Here is a 21302-nt window from a genome sequence, read left to right on the forward strand (position 1 = left end):
TTGCACGGTATGGAGTCCTTGAATTCTATGACCACTGTATTACCTACCTGACACCACAAGGATCCAGAGTACGGCTATGTACACCTTATTTGCTCGTGTTTCACAACCGTATCTTCTGTTTTTTTAGTGCACTGACACCTTAGATTTTCTGGGGCTATGTTCTTATAGTGTAAAGTACACGGACACAATATAGCCTATGGTCCTTTTCATATGATGCTTGAGCATCAGCATGCTCGGGTGCTCGTAACTATTGATGAGCAAGCACTACTATGTTCAGGTGCTCTGTAGTCATAACAAGTAATGATGAGCGAGCACTACCATGCTCAGGTACTTGTAACTAGTGATGAGCAAGCACCAACATGCTCATGTGCTCGGTAATCTTAATTAGAGATAAGCAAGCAACAGCATGCTCGGGTCTCGAAACTAGTGATGAGTAATCACTACCATGCTCGGGTGTTTGGTACTCATCACTAGTTACGAGTACCGAGCACTTGAATATGGTAACTAGTAATGTGCGAGCACTACCATGCTCGGGTCTCATAACTAGTTATGAGTGAGCACTAATATGCTCGGGTGCTCAGTACCAGTAACCAGTGATGCATACCTCCCAACCGCCCTGGATTCAACCGTCTCCGATTTGACAGCTCTCACCCGCAGTGCCACTGCTCACAGCTGTTGTCCCAGCTCCTCCCTCAATGCAGTGAATAAATTAACTCAGTTCAGTGCATAAATTAAATTGTCATCTGCTCTGGTTTACCAAGACTGCCAGGACTCAAACTCATAAACTCATTGTCCATAGGCAGTTGCGCTACCATTGATTCAGTAATATTGACCTGTATTGCAGGCAGAAAAACCAGAAGCAGATTATTCAGCTATACAGATAGATAGTTAGATACATCATAGCTAGATAGAAAATAGATACAGGAAAGATAGATAGATAGATTTATTTTTTCCCATAAAACTAATATAAAGAAATGAGAAAAAGAAAGACAAATACATTTCTTTATTTTCCCCCCTCCCCCCTCGGATTCAAAGCAGCAACTTTCAAACATGTGTCCAGCAGCCCATAGCTGTTAAACCACTTGAAGTAATGATGTAAGAGGGAGAATTTTATATGGATGAACCTGCAATACAGCCTTAAAGCAGATTACATAGGACATACAGTACAGCTCCATTGTACAGAGCAGCAACTCTGTGTCCTGCGTTCTAGAGAGAGAAGAGATTTTTTAAATTACTAAAAATAATAAAAAAAATTTGAATAATGTAATTTTAATTGCCTTCTTTTTATAAAAAAAATAAACATCACAAATCAGTAAATAACATGGACATATCTGGTAGTAAAGACCTGAACAACACAGTGATCAGATTATTTATGGGGGATCGGTAAATGGCTTAAAAAAAAATATGGCACAATTTATTATTTTTCTTTATTAAAACCCAGAAAAAATGTAATAAAAATGTGTCACTGAGGCCGTGTTCACATGTAGCATAAATGCTGCGTTTTTTCTGCAGGTGTCCGCACCACACACCACAATAACAATCTTCTCTGATTATTGCGTATTTGCTGTATTTCTTATGCACTGTCGCGCAAAGAGTTTATTCCTCTTTCTTCAAACATTGGGAGGTATGGTGATGAGTGAGTACTACCATGCTTGGAGGCTTGGTACTCTAAACTAGTGATGAGTGAGCACTATCATGCTCTGGTGTTCGGTATGCTAAACTAGTGATGAGTGAGGACTACCATGTGTGGGTGCTCGGTATGCTAAACTAGTGATGAGTGAACACTACCATGCTCGGTGCTCGTAAGAAATAGTGATGAGCGGGCACTACCATGCTCAGTACTCGTAAAAAGTAGTGATGAGTCAGCAGTGCACTACCATGCTCGGGTGCTTGGTACTCTAAACTAGTGATGAGTGAGCACTACCATGTTCAGTACTCGTAACAAATAGTGATGAGTGAGCACTACTATGCTCAGTACTCGTAACAAGTACTGATGAGTGAGCTTTACCATGCTTATGTGCTTGGTACTCGTAATAAGTAGTGATGAGCGAGCAATACCATGCTCGGGTGCTCGAGCATGCTTTCTTAACACTAGTTACGAGTACTGAGCACCTGCGCATGGTATCGCTCACTCATCACTACTGGGTGCCTCTCACTATAAGTGTATGTGCCCGTGCAGCAGATTTGTGCGCAGATTTTCTGCACACAAAACTGCTTGTTTTGTCAGGAAGAACGCAGCAGCAAAAACGCGCATTTTTTATCGTGTTTGCGCGATTTTTGTATGCATTTTTCTGGTCATGACGATCGCGGGGATTCAGGCGCTGTAATCCTGTGATTGCCGTTGGGTCTCCAGCTGATGGACAGAAGCATTCAGGAGGCACAGAGAGGATTGCTTACCTTTCCCTGGCGATTGGGTACCTGTAATGTGATCACAGGGACCCGATCACTGCCATGGAAACACTGGGTGGTCACCATGACGACCCTGGGTTACTGATCCTCACAGACCATGTCATATACATGGTGTGTGAGGCGAAGTGTCAGTGCAGTGCAGCATTGGCAAATAGGCTATGTTCACACAGTGCATCTTTTGTTACTACAAAGATGCAGCATTTTTGGCCCCAAAAAAAAAACGCATCCGTGGCAAAAACGCATAAAAAGAACATGCATTTTTGACACGTTTTTACCGCCATTTTGCCCAATATGTTTTTTAGGTCAAATCTATTGACTGGAAGGGCTCAAAAACGGTGGAAAAACGCAAAAAGAATTGACATGCTACATCTTCAGAAACACAGCCAAGAAGACGCCCAGTGTGGACAGCAAAATAGAAATCTCATAGACTTTGCTGGGAGAAGGAAATTGATGCATTTAGGTGCATGTTTGTGACCTCAAAAAAACGCAATAAAAGATGCCCTGTGTGAACTTAGCCATATAATCAACTGCAGCGATGGAGCTTGAGAACTGTAGTAGATTATATCGTCAGGAAAAACCGCTGAAAGAATGGACATGCTGCTTCTTTCTTCACCATCAAAATCTGCAAGGAATAAAAGAAGCAGCATGTGCAGAACAAGTCAGGATTCTCATAGACTTTGATAAAGATGCATTTTTTCTGGCAGTATTGACTAAAATCTGCAGGAAAAAAATGTGATACAAACGTAGTGTATGTACAAAGCCTAGCGGTATATGCACACGATTAGGACCCGCTGCGTGATGGAGACGGCAGCTCCTGACCTGCGGGGCCGCGAGTCTCCTCTGTAGACCCCAGCTGCTCGTGCCCATGATCAGACATCGGGCCGCTGCGGTCTGTCTCTCTGGTCTACCTACGGAGAACAGTTGCGTCTCGGCAGCAAAGAACGGATCAAAAAAAATGCATGGATTTTTCAAAATTATTTTTTTTATTTAATGGGTGACAGTGATGGGCGGACCCCCACTGTAAAGTCCGATCCCCAAGGGTTCACAGGTGGCACTAGGGAAATAAAAAAAGAAAAATTAAAGTAACAGTAAGGCTATGTTCACACAGGGCTTTTTTGGTAACTTTTTTTCCTGACCAAAACCTGATCCTGTGGCAGGAAATCTCCTTTGAGTCATCTGCGTTTTTCATGCCTTTTTTAGTGGCGTTTTTGCTGTAGATTTGGGGTGGATTTGCTGCTTTACTTCTACAAACTGGGTTGTATCAATAAAAAAACGCAGCAAATCTGCAGCCAAGAATTAACATGCTCATTCTTTAAAAGCCTGACCAAAAACGCAGGTATTTGACAAAACAGTCAGGAAAAAAACCTGGTGTGTGTGTGTGTGTACGCGCATGAGATCCCAGAAATCTCATAGACTTTGCTGTGACTGTAAAAATCAGCGTTTTATTAGCATGGATTTGCATAAAACTAAGGCAAATCTGCAGCTAAAAAATGCAGCTGAAACTTAACAAAAAAGCCCTGTGTGAACATAGCCTAAGGGTACATGCACACAATCAGGACCCGCTGTGTCCTGGACTCAGCGGGTCCTGACCTGCGGGACCGTGAGTCTCCTCTGTATGAGGCCGCAGCTGTTTATGTGGCGCCCTGGACAAGCCAGGGGCCACAGAGCACAACACACACACACACCCCGGTTAGACACACCGAAGTCAGACACAAAACCCTTGTTGCCTTCCTCCAGGGGCTGATGTCCACACCAGGGGGTGGGCCAGGCGGTTGGCCCCACCCACCGAGGAGTTCACAGTCCTGGAGGCGGGAAAAGTAAACAGATCAGTTTTGGAGGTGAAAGTGGAAGGAGGTGAAGAGTGGGGCAACTAACTGACAGAGTCCGGGTGTGTGGCCCGGGCGGTACAGCAAGGTTGGCAAACGGTGGTGACCATCTGCAGGAGTGACCGATTGGAGTCTACCGTAAGGACCGTGGACGGGCGGTGGCCCAGCGGTACCGGACCGGTACACAAAGAGAAGTCAGCACCATCTGGCAGGGGTTTACGGACCCTGACAAGGCTAGGAGTCGCCGTGAATTTGTCGAATCCGTCAGCGAAGGGAACCTCCTGGGTTCCCCAGCAGCCAAGTCCCGACAAAAGGCAAGAGCCCAACCATGAGAGGGAAACACAGCCACCGCCAAGGCAACCGTTTTCCAGGGCCAGAGCCTGCGGGCAAAAAGGGGCTCCTCCAGCCCATATCCAGGCTGGGGAGCGGGTTACCGGTGGGAACCCATTGTAACGATCTACCGTACATAGGTGCAGGGAAAGGCAGTCACCATCAACCTGCCGGGAGCAGAAACCACCGCAGCCGTCTGTGGGACCCGTCCATCCAGCCGTGTGTTTTACCGAGAACTGTGTCCTCATCATTGGCTGAGTGAGTACCACCGTGCCGTGCGGCACAGCACTGCCCCTGCGACCCTGCACCTCACCAGGCCCCGTAACCCGCCTGTCATCCATCCCTACCCAATCACCGGGCCCCGGGACAACCAACCCCCTACCCACGGAGGGGAGAACTAACAACAAAGCTGCTCCCTGTCACCGCTCCCGGGATCCCCGTCTAGAGCAGCGGTGGTGTCACCAATATCACCACAACCGTGGGTGGCGTCACGGACAATACTCAAATCCACCATCCAACCAATCCCTACCCCTTTTCACTCACGGGCGAGGAACGCCGCTCGAGTCCCCGGGATCCGGCCCACCGCTCGGGCCACCACCGAGCAGCAGCAGCAGCAGCCGGACCCGAGCAGTGGGAGAGCGCAGCGTCCCCTCCTCCGCCCGCGACATTTATACTCTTGATCCGGAGCTCAGGGTGCTGCAGTCTCTCGCGGTGTTCTCCCCATGGAGGACACCTGCGACTCCGCAGCAAACAATTGACATGCTGCGGCTTGGGTCAGTGTTTGCTGCGGGGAAAAACAAGCATAGTGAGCACGGGATTTCTAGAAATCTACCCACTGTGCTTGTACTGTACAACGCAGCGCTTTGGACTCGGCTGAAGGCTGCTGCGTCCAAAATGCTGTGAACCCTGATGGTGGCACGCAGCCTAGAGAAAAAAGTAAAGCGCAGGGAGAACAGGAGAGAGCACAGCTACCGGAGCCCGGATCATTGGCAGAGCAGCTGCGGCCTCCTGCAGAGAACACTCGCGGCCGCACCCAGGACAGCATGGCCGGATTGTGTGATGCGGAGCCGCGAGTGTTCTCTGCAGGGAGACCTGAGAGAAAGACGGCAGCGGCCCGAACCCTGATCGTGGGCACTGGCTGATCGTGGGCACTGGCAGCTGCGGCTTCGGTGCAGAGAGACCATGCTGCGTCCAGGACGGGACATGTGCGGATCTGTGCCCGGGTCTAGTAATTACAGGATGCCCGCACGGAGCTCACCCGGCTCCATGATATAGATTTCCCTCACACACTCGGCGAAGTGATAACTACAGTAGTAGATGAATGAGTGTGACGTCACTCAGCTCGGGCGCCATCTCTCCAGTATCCGCGCTCGATTGCTTCAGCCTGACAGACAGTATGGCGGCGCCCTTGTGAGCGCTGTCGGTGACCGCCGGTTCAGGATGTTTGCTTTGCGGACTGCCGTGGGCCGAGGCATCAGGTTGGGGTGCAGTCTGGTGTCAGCTCAGTGGCAGCCATGCTTCGGAGGGAGCAGGGCGCTGGCAGCAGGTACGTAGAGCTGCTCGGTGCTCCCTGGAATAGCTGCCATTGTACCCACCTGTGATCAGATGCTAATCATGTGTTTTGTTGCAGGGGCAAGTGTTCATGTATCCAGGAATTATGCCGCAGCGAAATCCCATGGTACTGTGTGGTCTGTGTAATTCCCAGCACGGGAGGAGTAAATGGTTCTAGGGTCACCGTGTCTGTGATTTAGGGTCACCGTGTCTGTGATGTAGGGTCACCGTGTCTGATGATTTAAGGTCACCGCGTCTGATGATTTAAGGTCACCGTGTCTGTGATTTAGGGTCACCGTGTCTGGTGATTTAGGGTCACCGTGTCTGGTGATGTAGGGTCACCGCGTCTGGTGATGTAGGGTCACCGTGTCTGGTGATGTAGGGTCACCGTGTCTGATGATTTAAGGTCACCGTGTCTGATGATTTAAGGTCACCGTGTCTGTGATTTAGGGTCACCGTGTCTGGTGATTTAGGGTCACCGTGTCTGTGATGTAGGGTCACCGTGTCTGGTGATGTAGGGTCACCGCGTCTGTGATTTAGGGTCACCGTGTCTGTGATTTAGGGTCACCGTGTCTGTGATTTAGGGTCACCGCGTCTGGTGATGTAGGGTCACCGCGTCTGGTGATGTAGGGTCACCGCGTCTGGTGATGTAGGGTCACCGCGTCTGGTGATGTAGGGTCACCGCGTCTGGTGATGTAGGGTCACCGCGTCTGGTGATGTAGGGTCACCGCGTCTGGTGATGTAGGGTCACCGCGTCTGGTGATGTAGGGTCACCGCGTCTGGTGATGTAGGGTCACCGCGTCTGGTGATGTAGGGTCACCGCGTCTGGTGATGTAGGGTCACCGCGTCTGGTGATGTAGGGTCACCGCGTCTGGTGATGTAGGGTCACCGCGTCTGGTGATGTAGGGTCACCGCGTCTGGTGATGTAGGGTCACCGCGTCTGGTGATGTAGGGTCACCGCGTCTGGTGATGTAGGGTCACCGCGTCTGGTGATGTAGGGTCACCGCGTCTGGTGATGTAGGGTCACCGCGTCTGGTGATGTAGGGTCACCGCGTCTGGTGATGTAGGGTCACCGCGTCTGGTGATGTAGGGTCACCGCGTCTGGTGATGTAGGGTCACCGCGTCTGGTGATTTAGGGTCACCGCGTCTGGTGATTTAGGGTCACCGCGTCTGGTGATTTAGGGTTACCCCATACAGGCAGTGTCGTAGATGGATCTGCAGAGAGAGAAGTAATGCACATAAGGTGAGATATGCAGGGGCTCATACACTTATGGAGACCCCAGTAAAGTCCCAGGATCAGTGTGCTGCACATTATAGGGGTCGTCCTGACACATTTCTGAGCAGCCCCGCTTCTGTATGAGCACTTGGTTATGTGTCAGCGATACTGATGAGGGGTATATGCGCCTGATTACCTTAGTACAGGAGTCAGTGTTCACACACTGCTTATTTCTTGCAGACGGGCAGAGAATCCACAGCTGAGTAGTGTGAGCACGGTGGTGCTGATTGTGCTACTCTCGTCCCATCCACGCTGCTTTTATTTTCAGGTTGACTGTGGCTATTTCTACCACAGTATATCAATGTCACCTGCAAAAAAGTATTACGTGACCGGGGATTTTTCAGCTTTCAGAAAAGTGAACCCCAAGTTCTGTTAAATCCTAAAATAGCACAGAGCATGTCCTCGCCCTCCCCTGGTCCAGTGCCTGATCCTCGTGCCTTTTGGCAGAAGCTGTACTGACATGTTGAAAGATCGCAATAACACATTCCCTGGAGAAAACACATTTCCATTTTAAAAACAAAGCTTTTGTCACCGTGTTCCGAGAGCCATACCTTTACTTCTCTGTTGGTATAATCATATGAAGTCCTTGTCATTTACATGAAGTCATACTTTATAGAACCATTTCGGGGTATATATATATAATACATATATATATATATATATATATATATATATATATATATATATATATATATATATATATATATAATTATATTGCCTTATTCTGTCTCTGTCTTGCTCCAAAATTATGTCATTACAGTGACAACCGTCGAATTGGCTGCTGAGCTCGGCCTGGCCCCGCCCCCCCCCACGGATTGGCCGCTTGGCCCGGCCCCGCCCCCGCACGAATTGGCCACTCGACCAGGCCCCGCCCCCTCACGCATTGGAGGCTCAGCCTGGCCCCGCTCCCCGCACGATTTCGCCGAACCGCCACGGAGTCCCGACTCCGAGGTGAGTGCTGCACCCCCAGGAGCCCACACCAGCGTACGCCGGCAACCCCAGCAACGCGAGGGTATGTGTCGGCTCGGTTGCCGGCGTACGCTGGTAACCATGCTACACATCGGGTAATATTGTGTACCATGGTTACCATTGTATGCCGGCTCCCTGCCCATTCAGGTTGTTGGTCTCCCGCTGTCACATGCCGATGCATGCTGCACAGCAGGACACCGACAAACAAAAAGTGAACCAGCACTGTCGCTTTTAATACTTATATGATGTGTACCATACTTACTAGCTTACCCTGGCTCCCGACACACGTGTCCCGGAGCCGGCTACGCTGGTAACCATGATACACATCAGGCAACTATGGAAAGCACTTTGCATAGTTGCCCGCTCGGCCACACCCCCCACGCGCTCTGCCCGCTCGGCCACGCGCTCTGCCCGCTCGGCCACGCGCTCTGCCCGCTCGGCCACGCGCTCTGCCCGCTCGGCCACGCGCTCTGCCCGCTCGGCGACGCGCTCTGCCCGCTCGGCCACGCGCTCTGCCCGCTCGGCCACGCCCCCTGCCCGCCCCCCACGCCCCCTGCCCGCTCGGCCACGCCCCCCCCACACCCCCTGCCCGCTCGGCCACGCCCCCCCCACGCCCCCTGCCCGCTCGGCCACGCCCCCCCCCCACGCCCCCTGCCCGCTCGGCCACGCCCCCCACGCCCCCTGCCCGCTCGGCCACGCCCCCCCACACGCACTGCCCGCTCGGCCACGCCCCCCCACACGCACTGCCCGCTCGGCCACGCCCCCCCCACACGCACTGCCCGCTCGGCCACGCCCCCCACACGCACTGCCCGCTCGGCCACGCCCCCCACACGCACTGCCCGCTCGGCCACGCCCCCCACACGCACTGCCCGCTCGGCCACGCCCCCCCACACGCACTGCCCGCTCGGCCACGCCCCCCCCCCACGCACTGCCCGCTCGGCCACGCCCCCCCCCACGCACTGCCCGCTCGGCCACGCCCCCCCCCACGCACTGCCCGCTCGGCCACGCCCCCCCCCACGCACTGCCCGCTCGGCCACGCCCCCCCCCCACGCACTGCCCGCTCGGCCACGCCCCCCCCACGCACTGCCTGCTCGGCCACGCCCCCCCACGCACTGCCTGCTCGGCCACGCCCCCCCACGCACTGCCTGCTCGGCCACGCCCCCCCACGCACTGCCTGCTCGGCCACGCCCCCCCACGCACTGCCTGCTCGGCCACGCCCCCCCACGCACTGCCTGCTCGGCCACGCCCCCCCACGCACTGCCTGCTCGGCCACGCCCCCCCCACGCACTGCCTGCTCGGCCACGCCCCCCCCACGCACTGCCTGCTCGGCCACGCCCCCCCCACGCACTGCCTGCTCGGCCACGCCCCCCCCACGCACTGCCTGCTCGGCCACGCCCCCCCCCACGCACTGCCTGCTCGGCCACGCCCCCCCCATGCACTGCCTGCTCGGCCACGCCCCCCCCATGCACTGCCTGCTCGGCCACGCCCCCCCCACGCACTGCCTGCTCGGCCACGCCCCCCCCACGCACTGCCTGCTCGGCCACGCCCCCCCCACGCACTGCCTGCTCGGCCACGCCCCCCCCCACGCACTGCCTGCTCGGCCACGCCCCCCCACGCACTGCCTGCTCGGCCACGCCCCCCACACGCACTGCCTGCTCGGCCACGCCCCCCACACGCACTGCCTGCTCGGCCACGCCCCCCACACGCACTGCCTGCTCGGCCACGCCCCCCACACGCACTGGGCATCTATACAGCTCCCCCCAGGACTACTCCACCTAATATACACCTCTCCCCCCAGGACTACTCCTCCTATTAGACTCCTCTCTCCCCAGGACTACTCCTCCTATTAGACTCCTCTCTCCCCAGGACTACTCCTCCTGTTAGACTCCTCTCTCCCCAGGACTACTCCTCCTATTAGACTCCTCTCTCCCCAGGACTACTCCTCCTATTAGACTCCTCTCTCCCCAGGACTACTCCTCCTATTAGACTCCTCTCTCCCCAGGACTACTCAGGACTACTCCTCCTATTAGACTCCTCTCTCCCCAGGACTACTCAGGACTACTCCTCCTATTAGACTCCTCTCCCCCCAGGACTACTCCTCCAACACACACACTGCACAAAACATACCTCCCCCCAAAACACACACACACACAAACCGTGCAACACACACACAACGCAACACGCACAATGCAACACACACAGCACCACACACACACAACGCTGCAGACACATAGCGCTCCACAAACAACGCAACACACACAACGCAACACACAAACAACACCGCTCTCATGTTTTTGGGGTGGAGGTAAAGGAGTGTCACTTTTTTCTCCACACATGCTTTTGCAAAAATAACCATTAATTAAAAATAAAGGATTTATACAATTTTTTTTATTATTGCCAGCTTTAAAATGTATCGTAATTAATTTTTGTTGATCCAACTAGGGGCTCCAACATGTGGATCCTTGATCGCTGCTAGAATACTTTGTTTTCCAATTTAAAATTGACTGGTAATATAGAGACACGGCCTATAAGCCATGCAGTTATGGCCGTCCAGAGGAACTTTATTCGTCTCATGTCTGCCATGGTAACTCATCAATGGTCCACAGAGACGATAAATGACAACGAGCCCCTATCCTTTGTCTATCACTTACCGTAAATGCTGTGGTCACTATTGACCATGGAACCTGAGGGGGTCAGGCTAGTTTCAAACATCCGGCTTTTCGCCGGTTTGCCGGATTCGGCGCACGCCAGTACAGTGTATACAGTACAATGGCAGCGCAACAAGCGCCGGTCACATGCTGTCATGTGACCAGAGCATGTGACCCGGAAGTTGCGGCACTGCCATTGTACTGTATACACTGTACTGGCGTGCGCCAAATCTGGCAAACCGGCGAAAAGCCGGATGTTTGAAACCGGCCTTAGTGGCTGTGATCAGTTGTGGCCACTACTGTATGATGCCGGCTGTATATTATAGCATTTGTCATCTACAGATGGCACGGGCATAGCTCCTTTGGGTATGGATCATCTATAATATGCAGAATTATTGGAGGAATTTTTGTGACTTTTCCCTCTTCTGAATATCAGATAAACAGGGGATTTTCGGTCTCCGGAACAAGAGCCATATAGAAATCTTTGTGCTTTTATGAAGCAAAGTAAAGCTGTAACATTTGTTTTTATGGGTTCTTCACATCTGTCTTGTCTCAGGAGGGCCAAGCCAACTGGATGACTTGCCACCAACAATGTTCAAGAAGGAGTATCATGGATTAAAAAGCACAGAAGGGTAACAAAAATAATAATCTTTATTTCTGTAGCGCCAGCATATTCCACAGCGCTTTACAATACAGAGGTTCATATAGAGGCAAGTAACAGTTATAGAAAATACATTAGAGCAAAAATAAAGACAACCCTGCTCATAAGAGCTTACAATCTACAATGAGGAGGGGGACAAAGTACAGGTGCTTATGTACAACGACAATCCAGCCATCTCACAGAAATAGGGATAGATAGTAGGCCTTGTTCATACAGTGCAGTTTTTTTACCAGCTAAAATTGAGATAGCAGCCAAAAAAACACACAAATGTTAAGTTTTTCTTTTCTACCTTTTTGTGTACAAGCCTTGTGTGTGTTCGCTTGTTGCAGTATTTGGAGATGCTGCACCATTTTTAGTAGCGGAGGGCTTTCACCTCTATGGCCCTGGAAACAATCCCATTGACCAGGAAAGTGCTGCACTAGCCTGCAGAATGAGAGGGCTTTCACCTCTATGGCCCTAGAAACAATCCCATTGACCAGGAAAGTGCGGCACCAGCCTGCAGAATGAGAGGGCTTTCACCTCTATGGCCTGGGAACAATCCCATTGACCAGGAAAGTGCAGCTTGATCCTCCAGAATGAGAGCGCTTTCACCTCTATGGCCTGGAACAATCCCATTCACCAGGAAAGTGCGGCACTAGTCTGCAGAATGAGAGGGCTTTCACCTCTATGGCCTGGAACAATCCCATTCACCAGGAAAGTGCGGCACTAGCCTGCAGAATGAGAGGGCTTTCACCTCTATGGCCTGGAAACAATCCCATTGACCAGGAAAGTGCGTCACTAGCCTGCAGAATGAGAGGGCTTTCACCTCTATGGCCTGGAACAATCCCATTCACCAGGAATGTGCGGCACTAGCCTGTAGAATGAGAGGGCTTTCACCTCTATGGCCTGGAAACAATCCCATTGATCAGGAAAGTGCGGCACTAGCCTGCAGAATGAGAGGGCTTTCACCTCTATGGCCTGGAACAATCCCATTCACCAGGAAAGTGCGGCACTAGCCTGCAGAATGAGAGGGCTTTCACCTCTATGGCCTGGAACAATCCCATTGATCAGGAAAGTGCGGCACTAGCCTGCAGAATGAGAGGGCTTTCACCTCTATGGCCTGGAACAATCCCATTGACCAGGAAAGTGCAGCACTAGCCTGCAGAATGAGAGGGCTTTCACCTCTGTGGCCTGGAAACCATCCTATTGACCAGGAAAGTGCGGCACTAGCCTGTAGAATGAGAGGGCTTTCACCTCTATGGCCTGGAACAATCCCATTCACCAGGAAAGTGCAGCACTAGCCTGCAGAATGAGAGGGCTTTCACCTCTATGGCCTGGAACAATCCCATTGACCAGGAAAGTGCGGCACTAGCCTGCAGAATGAGAGGGCTTTCACCTCTATGGCCTGGAACAATCCCATTGATCAGGAAAGTGCGGTACTAGTCTGCAGAATGAGAAGGCTTTCACCTCTATGGCCTGGAACAATCCCATTGACCAGGAAAGTGCGGCACTATCCTGTAGACTGTGTTTGGACTAAGTGCTGTCGCCAGTGCAGTATGTCCTGAATGTCTTTTATCTGGTTCCAGAGTGTACAAGTGTAAGATGCCTTAATTTCCATCCTCCTGCTAAAATGGGCACGGTTGAACAAAAAGTACATGTTTATATTTTAGGAGTCATTGCCTCTTTACAATGTGCTGTTTATGTTTCCCTTCAGGGTTAATGATATAGTAAAACGACTGTTATCTCTGGATATGGCAAGTCAGGTCAGTATTATTTTTTAAATAGCCTTTCAGTGTAATCCACAATCGTAGGCGAGTTAATTCAGTGGAGGAGCCTCTCATGGTCTTCTGTAAAATCTATCAATTGACAAGATGGCAAAAATAGAACAAATAATGCCAAGTGTATAGAAGTAGGAGCAAGATCAATTGGTGCAACTTTGGTCACATGATGTCAATGGCTTGTTTACTTTATCAGAATTGCGCTCCCGTGTTATGGATAAGTGAAACTAGAGATTAGCAGAAAGATTTGTAGGACCCTAGTCAGGTGATTGAGCTGCAACATCCCAAGGGGACCTTGTAAATACCAGAGACTGTACAGTTGCAGGACCCTGGTCTGACGATCACAGTATTAACATGGGCTCTGGACCAGGGTCCTGTGAGTCTTTTTTCTCAGTTCTAATGATAACCTGTTGCCTTCTGGAAGTCTCACCACTCGGATCGCTAGTGATCTTTGCAAGATGGCTCTACAGTATAAGGCTCCGTTTAAATAAATTAAGCAATTGTTCCATTCCTTGTATATGAGACGTCTGGAGAGACCAGATCACTGTATTAACCCCTTAACGACCCATGACGTACTGGGTACGTCATGGATCGTGTGCCTGTAAGGCCCGCCCCCTGCCACCGGCAGGTGGCGGCGATCCGCGCACATATCAGCTGTTATCAACAGCTGACATGTGTGCCTGCTAGCCGCGGGTGGAATCGCTTCCACCTGCGGCCATTAACCCCTTACATTTCGCTGCCAAAATCTGGCAGCGATATGTATATGGGCGCCGCCATGACAGTCACTTACCCCGCCCCCACCGGTAGTCACGTGACATGATCACGTGACTTTCGGTGGTTGCCATGGTAGCACAGGGTCATGTGATGATGCCTGTAGCTAACATGACTCACTTCCTCTCAATGCCGGAATACAGCCGGCATTGAAAGTAAAGCAGCAAATCTGCAGTTCTCAGCTCTGTAGCTGAGATCTGCAGATAGGGCAGAGCGATCGGATTGCTGATCGCTATAGCCCCCTAGGGGGGACTAATTAAAAAAAAAAGTTTTAAAAACTAAAAGTTCAAATCACCCCCCTTTCACCCCATTGAAAATTAAAGGGTTAAAAAAATAAAAAATACACACATGTTTGGTATCGCCACGTTCAGAAATGCCCGATCTATCAAAATATAAAACCAATGAATCTGATCAGTAAACGGCGTAGCGGCAAAAAAATTCCAAACGCCAAAATTACGTTTGTTGGTCGTTGCAAAATGCAATAACAGGCGATCAAAACGTAGCATCTGCGCAAAAATGGTACCGTTAAAACAGTCAGGTGGAGACACAAAAAATAAGCAATCACTGAGCCTCAGATCCCGAAAAATGAGAACGCTACGGGTTTTGGAAAATGGTGCAAAACGTGCGCCACTTTTTTTGGACAAGCTTGTGAATTTTAACCCCTTAGATACAAGTAAACCTATACATGTTTGGTGCCTACAAACTCGCACCGACCTCAGGCATCACATAGATACCTCAGTTTTACCATATAGTGAACACGGTGAATAAAATATTCCAAAAACTATTGTACGATCACACTTTTTTTGCAATTTTTCCGCACTTGGATTTTTTTTTGCCGTTTTCCAGTACACTATATGGTAAAACTTATGATTTCATTTAAAAGTACAACTTGTCCCGCAAAAAACAAGCCCTCATAGGGCAAGATTGATGGAAAAATAAAAAAGTTACGCCTCTCGGAAGAAGGGGAGCAAAAAACAAAAACGCAAAAACGGAAAGTGCCCGGGGGCTGAAGGGGTTAAGAATTGGTGGGGATCACAATAGTTTGGTAATAACTTAAAAGGATGGTAGCTATAAATCCTATAAGCCATGCTCTTTTACAGACTCTTCTCAAACCTGACAAGACAGGCTTAAAGGGCTAGTGTCATTTTGTTAAATTGGTTTAGTTATACTGCATAACAATAAGCAAAATGCAATGGCCTTTATTTTTTATCTTTTGTCATTCTACTACAATGAGCGCTTTTATCTTACATTTCCAGTATACAGTCCAGGCTGAGGAGTTAACTCCTGAGATACCAGTTGGCCCTTTCCATCCCATTGATTCTATACAGACGTTAGTTGCTCCCCTCCCTTTCATCTTCTGATCTTTTAACAGTCCAGTAAAATCACAATACTGCTCCAACAATGTGCAGTTTTTTGAGCAGTTCCCCTTCGTATTGATCACTTGAACTGTGTTTGTTTAGAGGTCCTATTATCTCTTTATGAAAAATATAATGATAACACTTCAGAAAAAGCACATACATACCCAAGTGTGTCACAGTAGCAATAGCTCAGCAGTAGGGTGAAGCTACTGAACCCAAATTGTCACTCCACATGTCCCTACACCCCCAACAAAAGGGAAGAGTCTGTGCATCAGTGTGCTGATGAAGGTACAAGTCCAGAATGACCCTTTGAGTAGGGTCTACAACTCATAATCCAGTTGGCATACCCACATACTTTTTCAGCACAATTCTGGCATATATTCCTATCTATTTATCGTAGAGCCTGCCATGTTTGTTACCTTAGAGAAACAGGTCTACATTGGAGCTGGAGCCATGCCTTTACCTCTCTATACATGTACATGTATTGCACATATATTTCATACAAATAGGATAGGCTCATTCAGTGTAAAGCAAGTAATCATCACGAATGTCTAATCAGAATGTAGAATGGTGCAATGCAATCAGAGAATTATGCCGTTATGGTGGAAGTGAGATTTCTTGCCATTCACTTTTCTAGTCTGATAAACTGAAGATAAAAGTTCAGCAGCTTGTGGATAAAGTGAGGAGAAGTCCTGATGACAGTACGTCTTCAGAAGTCCGTGGTAAGTGCACAAAATCTGATATTGGTGGTCAGTAGAGTGTGTGCAAATGTATTCACATGTCCTATAGTATTGGCCATGACAGGGCCTGTGGCTGTTATATCGGAGAGAAAGTACCACCTCTTAACTTCCGGTGTGCACTGCTCTTCTTTTGATTATCCGTTCTGGCTTGACATTACCGACGTTGCGCTAGGCTGGCTTTTCACAAGAGCTGTGAACGTCATCAGGTATAAGTTGGTGCTCCTACCATACCGCAGCCTCAGACACCTGTTGTGGCTCTAGTGGTCACATGTAAAAGATGGTTAGAGTTCAGAAATGGAGTGTGTATCTGCAAGTGTGAAGAGCTGCCACAAATACAGGTCTGGCTGGTTAATATTTTACTTGGATGGCCTCGTGGGTTTGGATTTGCCATTGAGGCACTCTAGATGCAGAGGTTTATATAAAGTACATATTTACCACATCTGACTGCTCATTGCCCTATGCTGCTGGAGATAGATAGCTTTCATCAATCCCCCACCATCTGGTAAATGAAGTCAGACATGAAGCTTGTGAAACCTTTTGTCTTTGATGGCTATTGGTAAAAGATCAGAAGTGTTTCAGCCATTGTGCAATGTGGGTAAAACTACTGTAGTATCATAGATTTCTGAAATGCAGGGTCACCATTACCTTACTTGTCTGTCAAGTCTACATGCGATCTCCAAGAAGTAGGAGCTCCATTGGAGAGGTATTAGCTACTAGGTTGGCAATCGTGGTTGGGCTGTCTCTTGTGTAATACTCTTACAGTAATATTTGGTGGGGCTAACTGGAATCATGCAATTTCCTTTTTTTCTCTATGGTGTAAAATAACTGATTTCAACACCTTTCCAGCTCAGCAGAAGTCTAGACTTTCACAAGGAAACAATATAGTGTCTGAGAGAACAATATCATCCAAGCCGTGACATCTCTGCTGTACCTTAATGACACTTGTAATTAAATAAACTCCTTATTTTATCCTTAATTGCTGATGTGTTTTTATATTTACAGTTGCCGCTTTAACAGCAAGAATCCAAAATTTTAAGGAGCATCTTCAAAACCATCCAAAGGCAAGTCATCTGAATGGCCACCATTAATATTCACTATTTGCCTCCTTCACAGACTTTGCTTCAGGGGGTTGGTAAAAATAAGCACCAGTAACATTAGTATATCCAAAGTATGCAGCATTTTGATAACATTATTATTCACTCAAGAAAACACCACAAAAATTAACACTTTGCAATTAGTGCATTTCAGATTTCTCTCTATGCAACAATTAGTCACTCACAGACACCAAGAGGAAAGCGCCATAAACAATGTTGTTTGCCAGCTGAGCTCCAAAATTCCTTGCAAATACAGATTTATAAAAGATAATGCTTAGCTACCTGTTGTCACCACTAGAGGGAGCATGTGAGCTTACTACCAAATATCGTACATTGAACTGTATAGTATGACCATAAACTGTAAAGAGCATCTTGTTAGAAGGATGAACCATACTAAGGCTACATGCGCACGCTGCTTTTTTTCCTGCTTTTTTGCTGCTTTTTTGGCTGCAGTTTTGTCAGCAGAACTTTCTGACATTTGACTTCCCAGCAAAGTCTATGAGAAGTCAGATTTGTCATGCACACATTGCAGTTTATTTGTCAGCGTTTTTTTTGTCAAAAGTTTGTGACAAAAAAAATGCACCATGTTCATTCTTCCTGCGTTTTTGTCAACATTTGTCACCCATTGAAATCAATGAGGGCATCAAAAACGCAGGAAAAATGCATGCTAATCACAAGTGGTGCATTTTACCTGCCTTTTACCTGCGTTTTTGCTAGCAAAAACGCAGGTGATTTGTCAGGAAGTGAGGTCAGGCAAGTGGTCCCGTCCTCCATGTGTTCCCCAAAGTACCGCTGTCCCCAGGGGAGATGATGTGGAGGACGGGGACTATCAGCAGCGGCAGCGAGAGGGGGATGGACATTGGCAGCTGAAAACATTGATTTTTCCCTCTCGCTGCTGCCGCCGCTGATAGTCCCGTCCTCCACGTGTTCCCCGAAGTACCACTGTCCCCAGCGTGCACGCATAGGGGAGATGATGTGGAGGACGGGACTATCAGCAGCGGCGGCAGCGAGAGGGAAAAATCAATGTTTTCAGCTGCCAACGTCCATCCCCCCTCTCGCTGCCGCCGCTGATAGTCCCGTCCTCCACGTGTTCCCTGAAGTACCGCTGTCCCCAGCATGCACGCACAGGGGAGATGATGGACCCCTCTCACTGCCACCGCCGCCGCCGCTGAAAGTCCCATCCTCCACGCTCCTGCCGGCTCCACGCTCCTGCCGGCTCCACGCTCCTGCCGGCTCCACGCTCCTGCCGGCTCCACGCTCCTGCCGGCTCCACGCTCCTGCCGGCTCCACGCTCCTGCCGGCTCCACGCTCCTGCCGGCTCCACGCAGTAGCGCGATCAGCTGAGCGGTCACTGAGGTTACTCGCGGCCACCGCTGGATTCAGCGGTGGCCGCGGGTAACCTCGGTGCCAGCTCAGCTGATCGCGCGGCTGCCTTCATTAGCTACATGGAGGTGACCGGAGCGGCGGTGTCTGCTGCTTCTCTGGTCACCTGCATGCAGCAGAGCTGAATGCGACGCTGGAGCATGCTGGATTACGCCGGACATGGAGGGCTTTGTCGGGGTTAATAAATTGGTAATGAGGGAATGTGTTTGTGTTTTTTATTTCTAATAAAGGATTTTTCGGGTGTGTGTGTGTTTATTTACTGTAATTTACAGATTAATCATGGAGGGTGTCTCATAGACGACTGACATGATTAATCTAGGACTTATTGGCAGCTATGGGCTGCCAATAACTCCTTATTACCCCGATTTGCCAACGCACCAGGGCAAATCGGGAAGAGCCGGGTACAGTCCCAGAACTGTCGCATCTAATGGATGCGGCCATTCTGGGCGGCTGCTGACTGATATTGTTAGGCTGGGGGGCTCCCCATAACGTGGAGCTCCCCGTCCTGAGAATACCAGCCTGCAGCCGTATGGCTTTATCTGGCTGGCATTAAAATTGGGGGGGACCGCGCGCCAGTTTTTTTTAATTATTTATTTCTAATTTTTTTTTTTTCAATTCAACAAGCTTTATGGGCTTGTTTGAACTGAAAAATACATGAAACAATTGTTGACAAAACTGCAGCCAAAAACGCACCAAAAAAGCAGCAAAAATGCACCAAAAAAGCACCTACATTTTTTGTGACATTTCCAGGCTCTCTCTGACAAGGTGCAGTTTTGGCTGCAGTTTTGGCTGCAGTTTTGGCTGCAGTTTGTGAACATGAAAAAGAAGCAGCGTGCGCATGTAGCCTTAGGCTACTTTCACACATCAGTTTTCTGCATTCAGGCACAATCCTTTTTTTTTCCTGATCCAAAGGATCCGGCAAAAAAATGTAAAACCGTATCCACCGGATCCGGTTTTTAACTCATCCGTTATGCCGGATGCGTACAAAACCGGATCCGGTGGATACGGTTTGCATCCGGTTTGTCCGTTTTTTTTTTGAAGGATCAGCTTTTTTAATTAATTTGGTGCATGCGCAGTTTACAAAACCGGATTCGGTAGCCGCATCCATTTTTTACCGCATTGCGCCGGATCCGGCGTCCATAAGCTTTCATTGTAAAACACGCATTATCGCGCCGGATCCGGTTTTTTTGCCGGACAAAAAAACGTTGCAAGACACGTTGCCTCCGGCCGCCGCTTTGATTAATTTTGCCGCATCCGGAAAAAAACGGATGCAACGCAAAGCCATCAGGTACGATCCGGTAACAATGCAAATGTATGGGGATAAAACGGATGCGGTACCGGATCCGTTTAACCCGTTTTTTTCCGGATTGTACCTGATGGAAAAAAACTGATGTGTGAAAGTAGCCTAACCCTTCTATATGGGCTTATAGGTCTTAGAATGTTCAATAAAAAAGATACCTTGATATCTGCAATCCGATGTCTTATTACAAAGTAATATATTTTTTTCTTAATCTGCAATCGATCTGCAAGATCTATGGGCCTGACTTAGATCTCCCTGTGAATTTGCCTCCAGAGCTTATATTAAATGAAGGGGCTGTTATCAGTCTGAGACCTGTAGATTGGGAGAGTAGACTGTCAGTCATTACATCAGAGAGAAGGGGGGAGCCAGCACTGCCTGAGAATGGTTTGCAAAAACAATATTTTTTTTTTTTAGTGTAAATTCACAATTATTCCAACTGTACTATAATTCAAATTGAGATTTTTAGCAAATCATTGATCAATAATTTGAGCCGCCCCTGCCAGCGTCAAGGCAAATCTCTATAGGGGGTCCTACCTATATTTATATTTTCAATGTGCCATACGGCTAACTAAATTAAAAGCAGAGCCATATTAGAGCACACATATACCTGATACATGTCAGAACCGCTCCCATGCTGCAAAGACAGGCTAAACTGCAAATAAAGGCAGTCCACGTCCCAGCATGTGCAGCCGTATGCCACACACACTGGGACAATGTCAAGACTAGCCCTCACAGTGCCCACCCAGCAGCCATGAATGATGGCGGAATAGGCCCAAGCATATGGGCTGGCTTCCCCCCTTCTCTGTTGTACTTTGGTTTGGCTGACCCCCGCCATGCCATGCACGCCTGACTTTGGTTTGCATATTCCTTCTGTTTCTATCTATCTATCTACAGTTAGGTCCAGAAATATTTGGACAGTGACACAAGTTTTGTTATTTTAGCTGTTTACAAAAACATGTTCAGAAATACAATTATATATATAATATGGGCTGAAAGTGCACACTCCCAGCTGCAATATGAGAGTTTTCACATCCAAATTGGAGAAAGGGTTTAGGAATCATAGCTCTGTAATGCATAGCCTCCTCTTTTTAAAGGGACCAAAAGTAATTGGACAAGGGACTCTAAGGGCTGCAATTAACTCTGAAGGCGTCTCCCTCGTTAACCTGTAATCAATGAAGTAGTTAAAAGGTCTGGGGTTGATTACAGGTGTGTGGTTCTGCATTTGGAAG

The 21302-nt window shown here is 49.2% G+C and overlaps 1 protein-coding gene across 2 annotated transcripts in view; it reads left to right on the forward strand.

Annotated features, from left to right (window-relative positions):
• The first annotated feature begins 5615 nt into the window (after nt 1–5615).
• MRPS15 (mitochondrial ribosomal protein S15) overlaps nt 5616–21302 on the forward strand; it is a 33863-nt gene continuing 18176 nt past the window's right edge. The window contains exons 1-6 of one of the 2 annotated variants that reach the window (XM_075336047.1): nt 5620–6111; nt 6196–6243; nt 11566–11641; nt 13364–13412; nt 16194–16278; nt 17299–17357. In XM_075336047.1, coding sequence (XP_075192162.1) covers nt 5883–6111; nt 6196–6243; nt 11566–11641; nt 13364–13412; nt 16194–16278; nt 17299–17357 — 546 coding nt within the window. In that variant the 5' untranslated portion in view covers nt 5620–5882. Of the gene's footprint in view, nt 6112–6195; nt 6244–11565; nt 11642–13363; nt 13413–16193; nt 16279–17298; nt 17358–21302 lie in introns of both variants that reach the window. The other variant, XM_075336048.1, reaches the window with a different exon arrangement.

This window comes from Anomaloglossus baeobatrachus, chromosome 2 (assembly GCF_048569485.1).
Source record: "Anomaloglossus baeobatrachus isolate aAnoBae1 chromosome 2, aAnoBae1.hap1, whole genome shotgun sequence".
NCBI lineage: Eukaryota > Metazoa > Chordata > Amphibia > Anura > Aromobatidae > Anomaloglossus > Anomaloglossus baeobatrachus.